A 15675-nucleotide genomic window follows, 5' to 3' on the forward strand; every position below is an offset into this window, starting at 1 on the left:
TTTTGAAGGATGAGGGAGCCATTATCAGGTAGAAATGTCCAGCGGGGGGCGCCTGGGTGGCGCAGTCGGTTAAGCGTCCGACTTCAGCCAGGTCACGATCTCGCGGTCCGTGAGTTCGAGCCCCGCGTCAGGCTGTGGGCTGATGGCTCAGAGCCTGGAGCCTGTTTCTGATTCTGTGTCTCCCTCTCTCTCTGCCCCTCCCCCGTTCATGCTCTGTCTCTCTCTGTCCCAAAAAAAAAATAAATAAACGTTGAAAAAAAAAATTAAAAAAAAAAAAAAAAAAGAAATGTCCAGCGGGCAGTGGTAGACTTATGACTAAAGTTGGGAGAGACGTCAGGGAGGGAAATAAATGGCTGTGGCGTGTTCAGTGATGAGATTATAATTGAAACCACGAAAGTGTATAGTTCCTCTTGGTATCATTTCAGTTTCTGGTGCTGTTCAAACTGAGGGTTATCTAAACATTTTGCCTGTACAGGAGATTGAAACACTGCATCCGCAGATGAAACAGATGATGGTTAAAATGCTCTCAAGTTCTAGAGATTCTCTAGACCTTCTCCTTTGGTTAGGGAAACAAGACATAAACATGGGGAAAGTGCGAGCAAGACGGAGTCATACCCAGTCGTGATAAGCACTGATGCCATAAATTGCTAAATTGGACAGCTCAACAATCAAAGACCGGTACCGAGAGGTATCAGTTAATTGTCGGATTCAGACCCAAAGTGAATTTGGAGTTTGAGGAAGACAGGATCTTTTGTATTCCGGCACGAGCCTTCAAAATTTCACGAATAGTTTCCTCATTTGGATAAACATGATCCACCTATGCTGATTGATAGCGTTACCTATCGCCCAACGTCAGCTCATCACGACGTCTGTTTTTCCGTTTTTGCAGAAGATAGATGAAGAGAACGAGGCGAACTTGCTAGCAGTCCTCACAGAGACACTGGACAGTCTCCCTGTGGATGAAGACGGATTGCCCTCATTTGATGCGCTGACAGATGGAGATGTGACCACTGAGAATGAGGCTAGTCCTTCCTCCATGCCTGACGGCACCCCTCCGCCTCAGGAGGCAGAAGAGACGTCTCTAGTAAGAACCCTTCCTAGTGTTTAACGGGAATCGGAGTTGCCTCTGGCTACCCGCTGCATGGGTATGATGTAGTACCAATAAGGTTTGGGTTTTTAATTTAGACTGATGCCAAAATAATTCTCGAGCACACTCGGAGCTGCAAATTCTTGTGATTTTGTGTTTAAGAATGTTGGTCGTTAACAGTCTTCACGTAGGCTTACGGAAGTTTGTTTTTAACTGTCTATGGCTGTGGATGTGTGTGTATCGTTATTTCTCAGCATTATTTATGTTCGTGGTAGAAAGTTAGAAGATGTAGACGATCCGAAATGAATGCACCAAAAATTCACCTGTGATTTCAAATAATCTCTAATATAAAAAAGATTGAAATCTCCTCTTGTTTTAAGATCTGTCATCATATTTATGAATTTTAGATACGCATAACTGTTAGTGTTATACATGACTTTACTGTTTGGAGATGCTCTAACTCATTAAGAGATTTCTTATGGTTGGATATTTGGTCTTTGTCCTGTTTTTTCACCATCATAAATTATGTAATAATCGACATATATCTGTAGTTTTATTCTTATACCCGTGATTCTAGAAATAAAAGGTAGAAAAAGGGATATGCAATATTTTAAGGTTTTAGATCCATAATTCTTATGAAGATTGAAAAATAATAGCACATTTGCAACCTAAGTTCCCTAAATTTATGGTAGGCAATGAAGAGTGAATTTGTTGGCAATGAAGAGTAAATTTTCTTTTCGATGCAGTGCTTGACCAGAATTTTATTAGTTCTAAGACACAGTTTACCTTCTCATCTATGGTAGCCATTTGTCATTTGCCATAAATCTGATGTAAGACCACACTATGTAAATTATGGAATGCTGTTCTCCAAACTTTAATAATGTTCCTTGGCATGCCATTTAGAGGTTGTTTCTCTCCCATCTCTAAGTTTTTTAAATGTGGAAAGCACTCCATGTAAACATATGGAGACTCTATTCATATGCCTGTGCATTTTGAGTTTTCTGGTTTAGAAGAAACTGTCTCATAAGTAATTGTTACCTGGCCCCCAACACACACACACACACACACACACACACCCCGTTTCTCCATTTCTCTGATTTCTTTACATTGATACCAGATGATTTGCATCCGCATAACTGATTCGACTAGGAGGAGTTGTTGATTCAGAGTCATCCTGCCTGTCCAAGCAGGGAGGTCCCAGCAAGCCAGCAAGTCAAATGAAGAAACAGGGGTCAAGAAAGAGTAAATGACAGGGCGACTGGGTGGCTCAGTCGGTTTAAGCATCTGACTCCATTTCAGCTCAGGTCATGGTCTCATGGCTTCGTGAGATCGAGCCCTGTGTTGGGCTCTGCGCTGACAATGCAGAGCCTGCTTGAGATTCTCTCTCTTCCTCTCTCTCTGTCCCTCCCCTGCTGATGTACACGTGTGCACACACAATCTCTCTAACAATGAATAAATAAACTTCAGAAAAAAAGAGAGAGTAAATGCTTTGCGTGAACCAGAATCACATCTCCCGACTCTATCTACTTACAAATCTTTTTCAGTGATAGCCACACTTTCATCACAAATATTTGAATCAGTAAAGTTAAAATGGATTGTGAAACATCCTTCAAAGTGTTGCGGAATATTGTATATATTTTCACTTGATGCATTTGGGTTATTGAGGGGACAGAATACATAGATTCTGTCCCCAGTCCCCAGTTCCTCATTTAGCAAGGCAGCATTTCTCATCTAGTAGGTATTTAGAAACCCTTTCAGGAAGATCCTTTTGCCTTATTTTATCTTTAAAAAAAATCAAAGTAGACAACACTTAGTCTCAAATGTAGGGAAAGGACATACTTTCACAGTTGGTAGTGTAATGCCAAATTTTTCTTTTTCGAAATATGTTTCCTTTAGCACTATTGTGCCGAGGTGTGAATATAATTAGAGAGTGATGGAATTAATGTTTATAATTATAATTAATTAATTTTAAGTTTAAAATTTCAATAGCTTATTCGGATGCTTAAAAGATGCATAACTTCTCTTGCTTTTCCCCCTGATATGTTTCTAGCTTAAGAAGCTCTTACTGGCACCAGCCAATACTCAGCTAAGTTATAATGAATGCAGTGGTCTCAGTACTCAGAACCATGCAAACCATAATCACAGGATCAGAACAAACCCTGCAGTCGTTAAGGTACGATGCGAACTTTGTAATATAGGAGGGAAACTAACAAAGGATTTTGCTCGAAGCTGTAAAACAAAGGATAGGTTTATTTCTACGTATTCAGTTGGGATCCCGCAGTTGCTTTCTAACTGTGAAACTATATGAAATGGGTTTCCAAAAGCAGCGCTCCAGCTACTTTAAACTAGAAAGAGTTCATTTATGCTTTGTCTTCGGATGATTGGAATGGAAGTTCCACCGTCTGTTACTCCTTGCCCACTTTATTAATACGTGCGGCAATGTGGGTTACAATAAAATTTGCTGATAGGCTGGTATTATCTAGGAGTGACTTTAAGATGCAGGACTGCCATTTTGCCAGCTGTCTAACCTGAGAAAGACTGTTCTGGAATCACCGCAAAAGATCTGTCTCTGCCATTAATTGGATAGAATGCTGGCAATGACATAATTCGGTTAGCGGGCTGTATTAAACAATGTTTGTCTTGCCATTCACTGTGAGTGAAAACGGAGCGTTAAGGGGTACTTAAGAGAATTGTGAATACGGGGCTCCAGCAATCAGTGGCAAATTAAGGTTTAAACCAGCTTATTTTTTTTTATTCACAGTAAAGGCGCTATAGGGTCTTGTTAGTTACATGTTGCTGAGTAGGAACATTGAAATGTAGGAGAAATGAAATAAAAAGCTGCCTAAATGTCATTTAGGAATTTTAAATGTAATTTTCTTTCCTTGTTCTGCAAACAATTATTCACAGCTCATAGATCTAGTACACTTAGACTGAACACTTCATTGAAAATCTCATCTCTTCAGAAAACCTATATCCATTCTGATAAGGTTCAGTTCACTAATTTTAGCTTTTTCTTTATGCCTCGTTTTTAAGACCGAGAATTCATGGAGCAATAAAGCGAGGAGCATTTGTCAACAGCAAAAGCCTCAAAGACGTCCCTGCTCGGAGCTGCTCAAGTATCTGACCACAAATGATGACCCACCTCATATCAAACCCACAGAGAACAGGAACAGTAGCAGAGACAAATGCACCTCCAAAAAGAAGTCCCACACACAGTCGCAGTCTCAACATTTACAAGGTAGGCTGGGGACCCAAACACAGGCTGCCGGGGAGGGAGCCGAAGGCAAACCCAGCCTGCACCGGGCTGCGATGCCCCCACTTTGGGCTTTCGCTCCGCGACCGTCTCTCTGGAAAGAGGATTCAGCACTTGGGTAGAGATTAAGGAAAATAAAAAAAATCTTCCCTTGGACACAGGTTGAACATGTCCTCTTTGGCTGATAACGCGGCCGAATTCATAATCACCAAAAGGCACCTGAAATGTGAACTGGACAGGGAGGGGGGGGCGCGTGTAAAGGGAATAGCTACCTCGGACAAGGTTTATGTGAAATCTGAATTGCTGAGATAATTGAAATTCTGAGCAAGCTGGGCTAGCCAATATTAAAAAGATTTTATTTTTTCCCTCTTCTAGTAATGGCAAAAATGAGGCATTGTTGATTTGCTGTATATACCTTAAGAAATAGTACATAATAATGTATGCAGCCTCTCCCGATTATTAAGTGTATTCTTTCCTTTCTTTCTTTTCTTTTTTTTTTTAAGACCACATGTTACACTCATAGATTTTATGTTGTAAATAATGATTTGGAAATTCCTGGAATTTATTTTCATTTGCTTTCTATTAAAAAATATGGCCGAGAGCAAACTAAGCATCTGGGGTGATTTTTATTATTCCCATACATTGCTGGAAGGCCGATGCTTCTGAGGCAGATCAGGGTGATTTGGGGAAAACCTGCCTTGGCCGAGATATAATTTTCTTTCTTTTTGGCTCTTCCCTCACAAAAGTCCTGTCTGAGAAGCTTATGAAAGTTGCTGTTGCTTTAAAATATCCCAGCTTCCACATTTGCCCTACCTTTAACCTTATAGTGGAAGCAGGCATATTGTAAAATAGCCATTACAAACACCCACTTCTTTTTTTCCCCTTTTGTTTCCTCAACTTCCCCTTCCAGCTGCAGAGTGGTAGTCCCTGATCCCTGTTTTGAACCATGATTATTTCATACAGGTATGCCGTTGCTGCTGCTTTTAATAAGTATTTTCTTTCCAGTGTTTTGAATTTCCCTCTCTCATCCCTACGTCCCCATAAACCTTCTGGAACCTTCTTTCAGAGTTTGAAATTGGCTTTCAATGAGGTTTTCCCTGGTGGTTATCTCAAAATCACTTGGCCATCCTTTTCTGTCGGTTCAGGGAAAGAGATTTCTTGAAATGGGCCAAGCTGTTTTGCAGCTCACCTTGCCCTGATTGGCCCCTCACACGCATGCGCGGGAACAGCTTCGCTTGGAGCAGAACCCGCGGTGCTTTGGGACGCAGTGGTGTGGAGAGAGCCTCAGGGGAAGGGGGCGCAGCTGGGCTTGCTCTAGTGAGGGGATGAAAAATTAACTGGGCTGCTCTCCCCCTGGTCCTAGTGTGTCCTAGTCATGAGTTCAGCGTTTTTGGAGCTGAATTTGGAGTCCTAAGCCGGCTGAAACCCTGTAATGCGTGAAGCCAGACAAGCAGCACATGTTCTAAACATGTTTTCTTTTTTTTGTTTTTTGTTTTTTGGTTTTTTTTTAGTTCGTTAATTTATTTTGAGAGAAAGAGACAGCGCCAGTGCAGGAGGGACAGAGAGAGAGAGAGGGAGAGGGAGAATCCCAAGCAGGCTCTGCACTGTCAGCACAGAGCCCCGGCGGGGCTTGAACCACCAAACATGAGCCTGACCTGAGCTGAAACCAAGAGTTCAGTGCTTAACCGACTGAGCCACCCAGGCATCCCTAAACATCTTTTTAATTTTTACATTCTTAAGACTTTATTTGGCCCTTTTGGAATTTGAGAGTTTGGGGGGTTCTTGGTTTGTTTGTTTTTTAAATCCATTTACCACTAATATTACTGTAACCTCTTAAAAAACCATGACAGTGAGGCGTTAACTTGGCCTGTGGAGGATATATTCCTTAGAGACCTGCTTTGTATGGGTTTTTATTTATTTATTTTTATTTATTTATTTATTTATTTAAAAAAATTTTTTTTAAACATTTATTTATTTTTGAGACAGAGAGAGACAAAGCATGAATGGGGGAGGGTCAGAGAAAGAGGGAGACACAGAATCTGAAACAGGCTCCAGGCTCTGAGCTGTCAGCACAGAGCCTGACGCGGGGCTCGAACTCACAGACCGTGAAATCATGACCTGAGCCGAAGTCGGCCGCTTAACCGACTGAGCCACCCAGGTGCCCCTGTATGGGTTTTTAAAAAAGATATTTTGTCTGTGGCAAAGCATAAAAAGTTTATCCCAGAACAAAGCCTGTTAACAAAACACCAAAAACAAAAACGAGTGACCAAAAAAACCCACAAAATTCCTGAAGTTATCAAAGGCCTAAAACAAAAAACAAAATGGTTGGCTGTGGATAACCAACAGGAAATAAATGCTCAGCTTCAGGACTTACTTAAATTATTATTCAAACCGAAAAAAAAATATATTCACAATTAGAGACAATAACCAAGGGTCTACGTGGTCCAAAATACCATGATCTGAAGGAAAAAGGTGCATTCTTGCCCTCAAGGATCTTAGAGGCCCTGGTCTATCAGTCATTGGAATGGTGTGGATTAAACTCCCAGGAAACCATATCAATACTCCCCTAGTGATAGTTTTTGTGACCGTGGGCATATTCAGGAATCATGGTATCATGATCACCTATACCCAACTATCAGAATGTTAGGAATCTTCCTTTGAGCATTTCAGGTAGCCTACATACACCTTGAAAACTGGAATTTCAAAGACCGATTTTCAATGTCTATTTATTGTGTGACCTATAGCACACAGTTCCTATCTGGTGACATTTTCCATGGAACCTGTATGCGTGATCCTAATTATTAGTTGAACACTGAAAAAGTTGGTAAATTTCTTGCACGAGTGTGCTCTTTTGGAAAGGCTCATTATATCAGACATACTAAAACAATTAATGTAAAACCCAGTTCATTTATCTGTATATATAAAAGCCGATCAATCAATGTACCTAATTTGTAGAAGACAGCATGAACTTCATATTTCTGGATGCACACTGCATAGATGATAAACCATTCAATTGTTTAAAAACCAAATCTAAATCGACAAATTAAATATGTAAATACTATTTATCCAAGTAAAGTATGTAATTTCAGCCTAATTTGGACATAAATAATATTTTCACATTTCAAAGGACCTTAATTACTGGGGTTGATTAATTTACTTTAATATCTATCGAATGCAATTCCTTTCGGTAATAGGAAAAAGGAAACATATTCTGGGCTGACTCTGCCAAGAACTAGTTTTATGGCCCTTCGAAATATCATTTCATATCATTAGACCTCAGGTTTTTCATCTCTAAAATAAGAGTTTGTTCTAGAGACCTTTGTATTTTCAAGTCTAGGATTTTCATTACGTAAATGACTACCTCTTGACCTTTTGAAAGTAGTTATGTTAATGAGAAGAAATTGACATAAACTTACTTACATATAAATATATCTTTATAGATAAGCACACATATGCATAATATGTGGATGTATATCCCAAGTGCGTTTCTCATCATGTTTTCCCCTCCTTCTGTTCAAAATACAAGACTGCCAAGGAGAAGCAATTGAAATTTTGGAGTGAGAATATTCTTACTCCACCCCTCCTAATTAGGAAATGCCACCTGTAGGAGGTAAGATTTAGGAAGCATAAAAGGAAGTAAATGAGCTCTCTCTTTGCAAGTCTGTTGATCTCTCCACTGATAAATGCAGTATTTTACTTCCGTAGTCTGTAAGATTTGGGGATCTAAACCTCTTTTAAACCATCTGGGTCAATGTCCACAATTTGTCATAATCTCTCAATTAATTTTCAGTAAATGGAATGGTTATTGCTTGAGCTTTGGCCTCATAGATATAACCTATTCTCAGGGCTAGATATAAAATTATACATTTTAGGAGAAAAATCAACTGAATATTCATAACGTTCTGTTGTCTGATAGTTATTCTGCTGTTTTCTTGTCTAAACAAACCGTGTACTGTATTCCAAATTAAAATAGAAAACATTATTTCTCTCCGATGGTATGATGCAAAATTTGTATCCTTAACCGAGATGCTACATTTTGGGGAAAATCCTGGTTTTTGTATGTGGTTTTGAATGATAGTTTACTGATGCAAATGTTGTTTGGAATTTGTTTTAGCATAATGGACTGTTGTCTGACTTTGATCCAATATTCAGGGATTTCCGTACTTTAGTTTTCCAGTTTCCAGTTTCCAACCTGATTGTAGTAAAAAAAAAAAAATCTAAAAAAACCCCTCAATATTTCATAATTAGTTTCCTTTTCTTTCCTTTAGCCAAACCAACAACTTTATCTCTTCCTCTGACCCCAGAGTCACCAAAGTAAGTATTAAGAAATGTAACCATTTTCAGAAAGGGAAGGGGGTTCTAATACATTTGGCTACAGCAACTCCATTTCAGTTTGTTTTTATAAATGTGCCATATCTTCCAGTGACCCCAAGGGTTCCCCATTTGAGAACAAGACTATTGAACGAACCTTAAGTGTGGAACTCTCTGGAACTGCAGGTAAGCCTCATATATCACTTGGAACCGTGTGTAGTTATGTGTGTGTGTGTGTGTGTGTGTGTGTGTGTGTGTGTGTGTGTGTGAAATATGTGTTAAATGATAGCATGTATTCTCTATGTGATTAATGAAATTAACAAATAGTACAGACAACATTGGATAAGAAGTTACCTATAAATATTTTAATTTCTTCTTCTTTTTTTTAAAGAAGACATTTTGTGTGTGTGTCAGACTGGGGCCAGATCCTCTGATGTGTATTATTGCTTTGGATCCTTGAATAACCCTATTTCAGATTGAGACCCCAAAACTTGAACAGGAGGAATTAAAAAAAAAATTAATGTTTTATTTATTTTTGAGAAAGAGAGAGAGAGAGAGAGTGTGTGTGAGGGGGGGAGGGGCAGAGAGAGGGATACACAAAATGGGAAGAAGGCTCCAGGCTCTGAGCTCAGTACAGAGCCCGACGCAGGGCTCGAACTCGGAACCGCAAGATCGTGACCTGAGCCGAAGTCCAACACTTAACCGACTGAACCACCCAGGTGCCCCAAACATGAGGAATTTTTGACTGGTTTCACAACAACCTCATGAAGATAGTGGTAGTTTTCCCATCTTTAAGATGAGGAAATAAGGTTCAGAAATGTTAAGTAACTTGCCCAAGATCACAGAGCTAGAAAACAGGGAGCAAAGTTCTGAACCCAAGGAGCAAAGTGATTACATCGATGTTTTAATTGAAATATTTTCTCACTCACCATTGTACTTAACAATATGATCTCTCCTATATATGTTACCATTTTTATATCTTTTCAGCAAAGGAGAAAAATAAAAATCTGCCCATTCACCAAAACGGAATGTATTCCCATATCCTCAAACAAGAGTGATTTTCTTTACCATTTGGACTTCTGGACTCATTTAGTGAGTCTTACTTTATATACTGAAGAGGAAGGAGCCTTAAAAACTTGGAGTAACCCCTAAGTACCTTAATCATCCAGGGACTTCTAGGAAGACTTCTAAGTTGGTTACAAAAAGTGCCTTTGCACTGAGTGCTTTATGTGGAGGTACTTAAACTACACCAGAGAGTGAATCTTAGGCTTGTCTGAGTAAGAAGTTCCTTGGCTCTGGCCATTGCTGATAAGGGTAAAGGAACAGTCACTTAAACAAGATTCCTTTAACCAGGCACTATAGTTAGTGCCTATATGCACCATGGTCATTGTTGCTAAGTTTAATTTCGCACTTTGAGTTTGCTAAATTACCTCCTTATGAAAAAGGTCTTTCGCATGATCGCATGATTTGGTCAAGCAGTAGATTAGTTGAATTCATGGTATTTATATATATTTTATGTGTGTGTGTATGTGTATACAGACATATACATATGCAAATGTAAACATATCTTTATATGCCTACATACATATACGCGCACATAGATTCGCTTAAAAGCATATGCTTTACATCATTTCTTAAATAAATTATAATTACTCCTATAAGTTGCTTTTATGTGTGTGTATCATACGCAGCAGAGACCTTCTTATCTGACCATTTGGAATGAGTATTTGGTGGGTCTGTTGAAAAAGTTGATTAAAGGGGCGCCTGGGTGGCGCAGTCAGTTGAGTCCGACTTCAGCCAGGTCACGATCTCGCGGTCCGTGAGTTCGAGCCCCGCATCGGGCTCTGGGCTGATGGCTCAGAGCCTGGAGCCTGTTTCCGATTCTGTGTCTCCCTCTCTCTCTGCCCCTCCCCTGTTCATGCTCTGTCTCTCTCTGTCCCAAAAATAAATAAACGTTGAAAAAAAAAATTTAAAAAAAAAAAAAAAAAAAAAGAAAAAGTTGATTAAAGTATACAGCTTTGTCATTTTACTTTTGCCTAAATCATATAAAGAAACATTCAAGTATCAAATTTTCTGTGTAAGAAACAGAGACCTTTGCTTTCAACTTTAATGTCCTGTCAATCCATTCATCTTTCTGGCACAAACTGCACTAATAATGTATCATAGATGGCATCCGCTGTTCATTTCTTGATTTTTTTTTTCGACGTTTATTTATTTTTGGGACAGAGAGAGACAGAGCATGAACGGGGGAGGGGCAGAGAGAGAGGGAGACACAGGATCGGAAACAGGCTCCAGGCTCTGAGCCATCAGCACAGAGCCTGACACGGGGCTCGAACTCATGGACCGCGAGATCGTGACCTGGCTGAAGTCGGACGCTTAACCGACTGCGCCACCCAGGCGCCCCCATTTCTTGATTTTTAAAGGAAAAGAATTAAAGATATTTGTGTTGTAGCCTGAGAGCAAAATCATCCTAGATTTTTATGATTTTCACATAATTAAAGAATAATAATCATTTCCCATGTTTTCCCAGTATTTTCAATACCACCTGTCTACAACTTATTTGACAACTCTTCTTTTAGTGGCATACCTTTATTGGGTCTTCTGATGGAAACTATTTTTCGTATATGTCATTCAATTTCATAATATTTTATTATCTTACATAATTCCAGTTACCACTATAATAGACATCACCTTGTTTGGGAAATACTACTGTGGATCAGGATAAGAACTCAGTGGAATCTATTAAATATGAGTGTGCAGAATGTTGTAAAAGGCAGTTACTTTGTTCCAAAGAGGATTCAGAAAGCTTCCACCGTGTATACCCACACCCAGGTTTCTGTTAAAACATTTTTATTATTGTATTATGTATTATATTATGAATAACTTAATCTTCTTGTAAAAATGTCAAAAATATAAACTAGTAGAAAAGTTATTTGTCATTCTAAGATGTACAGTCATCCATAGTATTTTTTCCCTATGGATAATTTTATACATTATATTTATACCACAGTCATTTTGTATATATAATTTTGCATCCTGACTTTTCAGTTAGCATTGTAATAGGAAATTTTCATATCTTCACCGGCCTTTTACTATGAGGCTTTTAATGTGTCGTATGACATTAGTTTTAGTAAGTACGTCAAAATTTGTTTCATCATACTCCTATTATAAATTTTGGTTGTTTTAAAGTGTTACTGTTTTGAAATAGCACTGCATTAGAAATGTTTGCTCCGAATTTATTTTTTTTTTTTACTGAAGTATAGTTGACATGTAATGTTATACTAGTTTCAGGTATATAACATAGTAATTCAACACTTCTATATATTATGCAGTGCTCACTGGGATAAGTGTAGTTACTGTTTGTGAACCTATAAGTTTATTGCAATATTATTGATTAATTCCCTATGCTGTACTTTTCATCTCCATGACATATTTATAACTGGAAGTTTGTACCTCTTAATCCCCTTCACCTATTTTGCCCATCCCCGCAACCCCCCCTTCCCTCCCCTCTGGTAACCACCAGTTTGTTCTCTGTATTTGTGAATCTGTTTCTGGCTTTTGTTTGTTCGTTTTTTGTCTTGTTTTGTTTTTTAGATCCCACATATAAGTGAAATCATACGGGATTTGTCTTTCTCTGTCTGACTTATTTCGCTTAGCATAAGACACTCTAGATCCACCCATGCTTTCAGAAATGGCAACATTGTATTCCTTTTTATAGCTGAGTAATCTTCCATTTTATATGTATACTATATCTTCTTTATTCATCTGTTGCTTTTATATCTTGCTACTATAAATAATGCTGTAATAAATGTAGGGATGCATATATCTTTTCGAATTAGTGTTTTCATTTTTGTTGAGTAAATACCCAACAGTGGAATTACTGGGTTAGATGGTATTTCTATTTTTAATTTTTTGAGAAACCTCCCTATCATTTTCTATAGTGGCTGCACCAACTTACATTCCCACCAGAAGTTACGAGGGTTCCTTTCTTTCAGCATTCTTACCAACTCTTTTTATTTCTTGTCTTTTGATACGAGTCGTTCTGACAGGTATAAGGTGATATCTCACCATGGTTTTAATGTTCATTTTCCTGATGATTTAGTGATGTTACGCGTCTTTTCATGTGTCCATTGGCCATCTGTATGTCTTCTTTGGTAAAATGTCTGTTTAGGTCTTCTGCCCATTTTAATTGGATTATTTGTGGGTTTTGTTGGTTCTGTTCATAAATTTAATCTTATTGTCTCAAAACAAATTCTTAGTAGTTTTTAATAATGAATATAAAGATATAATATCTTAGGGCCTTCTTGTTTAGATTGCCACACTGCTTTCCAAAAGAAGTACTTTCATTTATCGCCCTATGGATATCCTTCCATGGATATACTTGCTTTATTACATCCTTCCTGGCATTGGGTATCTTTTTTTTTTTTTTTAATTTTTTAGATGTTTATTTATTTTTGAGACAGAGAGAGACAGAGCATGAACAGGGGAGGGTCAGAGAGAGAGGGAGACACAGAATCCGAAGCAGGCTCCAGGCTCTGAGCTGTCAGCGCAGAGCCCGAGGCGGGGCTCGAACTCATGGACTGTGAGATCATGACCTGAGCTGAAGTCGGAGGCTTAACCGACTGAGCCACCCAGGTGCCCCTAGGTATCTTTGTCTTTGATGTGTTTTGCTCGCATGTATATATGAGAATATCACTTTAATTGCCTTCCTTCTGTTAGTGAGATTATGGTGTTACAAAAAAAAAAGCACTTCTTTTTTCTTCTTGCAAAAGTTTTAGCATTTTTCTTCTTGAGAGGAACCTAACTTTAAATAATTTAATTATCATTTTGAAAGTTTAGTAGCCCACGCTATTGAGAGAAAAGTAGCGATTTATAGAAGATACATTTTTTTTTTTTTACATATTTAGAATCCTTAAAAATATACACAGTGGATTTATTTCTGTCAGTGAATCAGAATTTGTCTGACTGGTTTAAATCCTTTCTTCTTGGTGCTTTGAAAGATTATTGGGTACAATGAAAATCAGTTTACCAACATTTTTAATACCTGCTCTGTGCTTGCAATATGATAGGTCTTAGTGGATGTACAGAAAATATAAAGCCTAGAGACTGATCCATACAAAGCATGAAGCATTGTACTTGGCCTGCTCAATAGTCTTTTTTTTTTTTTTCAACGTTTATTTATTTTTGGGACAGAGAGAGACAGAGCATGAACGGGGGAGGGGCAGAGAGAGAGGGAGACACAGAATCGAAAACAGGCTCCAGGCTCTGAGCCATCAGCCCAGAGCCCGACGCGGGGCTCGAACTCCCGGACCGCGAGATCGTGACCTGGCTGAAGTCGGACGCTCAACCGACTGCGCCACCCAGGCGCCCCAATAGTCTTGTGTTTAAGATGTGAGCTTATCCTTGGGATTCTGTGTCTCCCTCTCTGTCTGCCCCTCCCCCGCTCATGCTCTGTCTCTGTGTCTCAAAAATAAATAAACATTAAAAAAAAAGATATGGGCTTATAGTCTGTTGGGGAAATAACACACATGGGACAAGTAGCATGAAGGCGAAATATTTATTATCTCTCATGTTTTGTTATCTTCTAAGAAAGGTGGGCCCAGAGGGTGGTTTTTAGTTTCTTGAGCATGGTAGTTTTAAGTGTAAAGATGCAAATTAGAGAGAGTGAGGTGGGGTCAAATTGCTTTACATAGTAGAAAGAATTTACAGCTCCAGGAAAACAAGGGACTGAGGAGAAACTTGCAGCAGGCAGAAGGAGGTTAGGAAGAGACGTTTGGAACTTGACTGGAGAAGGATGTAAGGAAGTTTTTTTTTTTTTTGGATAGAGATATTGTGGGTTTGAAACGCTCTGCCGTATGTGATGGTTATGATCTCCATCTCCTGAAACAATCTCTAGTAAAACTTCTTGCATAGTAGTGTTTGGAGGATGTGACACACACTGATTGCAGCTCAGGAGAATCACCAAAGGGAGAAAAGAAGTTATCAAGTCACTTTGCTTCAAGTTAAATACAATGACTGCGCAGAAGATTGAAAAGAATTACAAAGACGGTTCAAGGACCAAAGGAAGCATGGAGGTGATATCATTAGCGAAGGACCCAGGCGATCCATGGAAAGGAGTGTGGAAGGAACCCTGCTCTCTGTAGGCAAAACTGACTGGGGGAGCCTTAGGGAGAGGAATATTTGTATCAGACTTGAACTGCCCAGGGGACCAAGGGGAGAAGATATTGATGGAGCAGAAGCAAGAAGGCAGGAAATCAAGGAGATGTTTTAGTAACACTGAACTTGGCATGGGCAGTGACATCAGTAAGGAACTGCAAGACGGGCCATGCGCTTTTCCCCCTTCGTCTTTTAATTGCGAAAACGCTTTTCTCTCTCCTTAATCTTTTCTGGGTCTTAGTTTCCTTAATGTTAAAATCATACTTATAATCCCCCAATCGAATTACTGTCTGACTTAAAGGACTAAAATATAGGTTGGAAAAATAAAATTGCCAGCATTCAACCATTTTTGACATCCTAAAATGGCAATTTTGTGTGCGTTCAACCAGAATTTTAAAACTTTATAAGCAGCAAAGCTCCAAATAAAAGTAGTCTACTATGATTTTCTGAAAGCAGGCAACATAGCTTAGTGAAGTTATGCAAAACCTTGGCCCTGACATTGGATAAACCCAAGTTCAAATTCTGGATCTACCATCTAGCAATATGGCCTTTGGTCATTTTAATTAACTTCTGTAAGGCTCAGGATCCTAATGCACCAAAGGAAGATAATAACAGCACCAGTATCTCATTGGGTCTCTCTGAGGATTGAGATAAAATGTGAAAAAAGGTTTACTCCAGTGCCAGCATATATAAGTATTCAATAAATATAAGGCATTTAATTACTGATTCTGCCTTAATTTTATCTGCCGAGGTGTCTGTACCCTGCCGCTCATCTTTTCAACTTGTGATATCTTTACCTGTTCCCTTTCATTGGCCTTCATGTTGTTTTCTCCTTGGCACACTCATACGAAGTTACATATTCTCTTTG

General features: G+C 38.9%; 1 protein-coding gene across 5 annotated transcripts in view; it reads left to right on the top strand.

Moving 5' to 3' along the window:
- Positions 1–15675, top strand: part of PPARGC1A (PPARG coactivator 1 alpha) — a 655796-nt gene that overhangs the window by 611059 nt on the left and 29062 nt on the right. For all 5 annotated transcript variants that reach the window (XM_045474383.1, XM_045474380.1, XM_045474382.1 and 2 more), the window contains 5 exons: positions 890–1084; positions 3138–3260; positions 4121–4325; positions 8609–8654; positions 8764–8837. In XM_045474383.1, coding sequence (XP_045330339.1) covers positions 890–1084; positions 3138–3260; positions 4121–4325; positions 8609–8654; positions 8764–8837 — 643 coding nt within the window. The remainder of the gene's footprint in view (positions 1–889; positions 1085–3137; positions 3261–4120; positions 4326–8608; positions 8655–8763; positions 8838–15675) is intronic.

This window comes from Leopardus geoffroyi, chromosome B1 (genome assembly GCF_018350155.1).
Source record: "Leopardus geoffroyi isolate Oge1 chromosome B1, O.geoffroyi_Oge1_pat1.0, whole genome shotgun sequence".
NCBI lineage: Eukaryota > Metazoa > Chordata > Mammalia > Carnivora > Felidae > Leopardus > Leopardus geoffroyi.